Source organism: Citrus clementina, unplaced genomic scaffold (assembly GCF_000493195.1).
Source record: "Citrus clementina cultivar Clemenules unplaced genomic scaffold, Citrus_clementina_v1.0 scaffold_7, whole genome shotgun sequence".
Lineage (NCBI taxonomy): Eukaryota > Viridiplantae > Streptophyta > Magnoliopsida > Sapindales > Rutaceae > Citrus > Citrus x clementina.
The window spans coordinates 2,766,226-2,769,867 of record NW_006262075.1 but is presented as its reverse complement, the minus strand read 5'-3'; the positions used below and the strand labels follow the sequence as shown (position 1 = coordinate 2,769,867).

The following is a 3,642-nucleotide window of genomic DNA, read 5'->3' as shown; positions in this document are numbered from 1 at the left end:
AAACGGGCCACTAACTATTTAATTATGTTTAATTTTGTGTTCTAAAGATTAATGTTTAGATTTTAGAATTGGACATTGCGCTTTGGATGGAGACTATTAAATTTAAATTTTGTGTTAATTTTAATTTTATGCTTTGTGTTAATTTTTAATTTTGAATCATTTGAATTTAATTCTATAGTAGTTTTCTTTTTTTGTTGGTTGAAATGAATGGATGAATGAATGAGGGAGGACAAGGAAGGTGGGAAAGAAATATCTTAGTTAGCAAGGTGACAATAGTGAAAGAGAAATGTCCTTGTTTTATAAAGGACATGCATGTTCATGTTGTTATTGCCAGAATGAAAATGAATCAATCCCTTGCGTTTGTTGTGTTTGTCTTTTGGATTAGATAAAGTGTATGCAAATTGCAAAGTGTATCTAAGTTTTCTTTTAAACGGCTGTATCTCCACTTCTCCAGAGGTCCCCATGGCAAAAAGCCAAAAAGAAAAAAAAATAGAAAAAAAAATATTTCCTTATCAAGTATCAACGTGTGGCCCCAGGACAAAATTAATGTCACTGATTGAGTTATGCCATTTGGTAGAGGGTTTTCTTTTTTTGTGATTTATTATATTTTAATATTAGATTTAATGGGTTTTATCTTTTACTATAAGACATTAAGAGTTTAAGACTTATTATTGTGCCACATAGCAACTTGTTAAGGTTTTCTTTGAATTTTGAACAAACATGACCATAGGATAAGATTAAAATTTGTAAAAAATAATTTATTTTTTGATTGTGAAAAAATTTTGGACAGGAGAAATTCTAGCGTGATGTTTTAGGTCTTTATAATCTAATATGAAACCATTAACAAATAATATTTTAACATATGTACATAATTTCTAAATTTATAAGTTATTTTATTAAAAGTCATACAATTTCTTTTTCCTCCCTTTCACTCTCTTCCCTCTAATTAAAGATAATTAATGGAGTAATTCAATTAAAGTTACGTTTGATCCCCAATTGTCAAATTGCCAAATTAATTAATTTTAACCCAAATTGATCCGAATAACCCGAATTTAATCCGAACCCGAATTAACCCGAATCCGATCCGAATTAACCCGACCCGAATTAACCCGATTTCATCCGAATAACCCGAATTTAATCCGAACCCGACTTAACCCGCATCCGATCCGATCCGAACTCCACCCGACTTTTTAACCCGATCCGATCCGATCCGAATTAATTCGGATCGGATCGGATCGGGTTTTAAGTTCGGGTGAAGTTCGGATCGATTTTTACCCAACCCGACCAACCCGAAACCCGATCGGGTTGATCCGAACCCGATCCGAACCCGATTTTGCCCACCCCTATGTGGCCCAACTCCCAAAAGCTCATTCCAACAAGTCTCATCATTCCAAAGTTGTATTCGACCCTGGAGGTACTGAAACTATGGATTTAACTTAAAGAATATTTGATGTCTCACTTATTTGAAGGTATATGCTTCTTATTTTCCCTCATTATATCCTTGAATACAGAGAGCGCATCTGAGGAGAGAAGCGTTCGCCGGGCAGCACTTGAAGCTTCTCTTCGTGATGTTTTATTTCAAATAATAAAATTTGTTAATGAGAAAAAAGACCATGTTCCTTCCATTTCTGAGGGTGTCATCTATTTTCCTTGTGAAATAACCATCCCAAGGTCAGCTCTCCTTTAATAGCTTTTTCTTCATTAATGTGAAGGCCTATTTTACTTTTCATGTGGTAGTTTTGTTATTATCGCTCATGCTTATATGTGGAAAGTGAGTGATTTTTCCCCACCTCTTGATTGTCTTAGCCTTCTTGCTTCAAAGGATTTCTTTATCCCTTGTGATCGAAGTTATACAGTGGCTTAGGTTTGGATGAATTTTATGTGACTGTTTTAGCAAAATGATGCCAATAAAGCTTCAGTACATTTTCTTGAAAATTTTTGTTGCGTGTTTGCTGAACTTTAATAATGTTTACTTCTCTTGTTGCTATGATTTTGTAATAAAATTTACATACATGTTTTTGACTTTTTTCTTTTAATGCTGTTGGATGGGTGGGTCGCCCATGATGGGCCGACCTGACCCGACCCACACATGGTAACTACCATGTACGGTTATGAAGATTGAGAGGGAAGTTAATTTTAAATAAACTTCCTCCACTGGCTAAAATCTCTCTAATGATAAGAATAAGAGTAGAGATACATAAAAATTGTTAAAAATCATCTTCTTCTCTTCTTCATGAAGATTAAAATTAAGACCATTGAACAATCCATAAAAAAGGACATTTATACTGTGAGCAAAGAAGGATTTCCGCTTGTGATTTCTTTCCGACCATTAATGTGATCCAATACTTGATTGCTCTGCTGCTTATTTCGAGAAGAAAGGTATTTCTAGAACCCTTATTTTTCCTTCAAATGCAGTAGAAGAATTGTCTTTGAAATTGTTCAAGCAAGAAAAAGAACCGGATAGGGAGGGAGAAAGAATACACACAATCTTGGATGAAAGTTGTAGTTATGTTCACTGTTTTTCCCACTTGGTGGCTGTTTCATCCAAGAACGAACTTAATATTACTATAATTTGTGTGACTGAAGCCACTTTCTGTGTTTATCGATTGTTGTTTCATGGGTGATCTGGGCAATATAATTTATTTTGGATAGATTTATGCCTACTGAAGAGGGTCGGTAGTATTCAAGGGTTATCTTTTTCATTTACGGTCACCATCATTGTGGAAGGATATTAGCACAGAGAATGTTATTGTTCAACAGAAAAATTTCTTTAGGAGCAGTATAATGTCCAAGACTATAGTTTACATGAGGTTGAGTTGAGAAAATTTCTACATGGCATAAGGTCTAACATGAATCATACTGTGACATTTGTCCTGCATTGTTGGTTCAGCTCCTCTGATTCTTTATGGACCAAAGTAAGATCTGATATGGGTTGTTAGCTGGTGCAATGTTGTCCATCACCAAATATTGATTCCTTACCCTTGCATTAGTATACCCAACTACCTTGGAGCAAATAAAATGGTGTGGACATTGGCTTTTCGTTTGGACTCTGATAATCGTAGGTCCAACCTGTTGAAATCACCAAACAAGTAAATTTTCTTTTTCTTTTGGTTGAGGGCTCCTTGAAGCATTTTTGTTTAGAAGGCTGACTGCAGAGGGTAGGTTGCTTATGCTTCTAGAAATTTGGAATTCTTTATGTGAAGTAAATTTAATACACACAAATTGTGATAGGTCATTTGAGAAATATCCTGATGGAGGTGAGACTGATTGTTTACTAGGTTTGTTTAACGATTCTGCAAAATGTCTCCAATGCTAAGTTTGTTCTGAATTATTGTCCTTTTTTACCATAAACGTGGCTGTTTTTTATGTGATTACGAAATCTGAAGTATAATTGATTGCTTGGGCAATGATTTCTAAGTTCCCAATCTTCCGACCTGATGTACAACCCTTCTTTCATACCTGTTATTAGTTTATTTGATTTTTTTTTAATAATTAAAGCCAATTATGTAATGTAGTAGTATAGTTCATCTGCAAGTAAAGGTGCATCTCCATGTCCTGTATATATCCATTTACCAAACAGATCTGTTTGCACACTAGCAACATTATTATTATTTTTTTTGGGGGGGGAACTGATAAAGAGGT

General features: G+C 34.6%; 1 protein-coding gene across 1 annotated transcript in view; it reads left to right on the top strand.

Moving 5' to 3' along the window:
* The first annotated feature begins 959 nt into the window (after positions 1-959).
* LOC112096752 (autophagy-related protein 101-like) overlaps positions 960-3,642 on the top strand; it is a 3,273-nt gene continuing 590 nt past the window's right edge. Inside the window, exons 1-3 of the mRNA XM_024180413.1 lie at positions 960-964; positions 1,248-1,414; positions 1,512-1,671. Of these exons, the coding sequence (XP_024036181.1) occupies positions 960-964; positions 1,248-1,414; positions 1,512-1,671 (332 nt within the window). The remainder of the gene's footprint in view (positions 965-1,247; positions 1,415-1,511; positions 1,672-3,642) is intronic.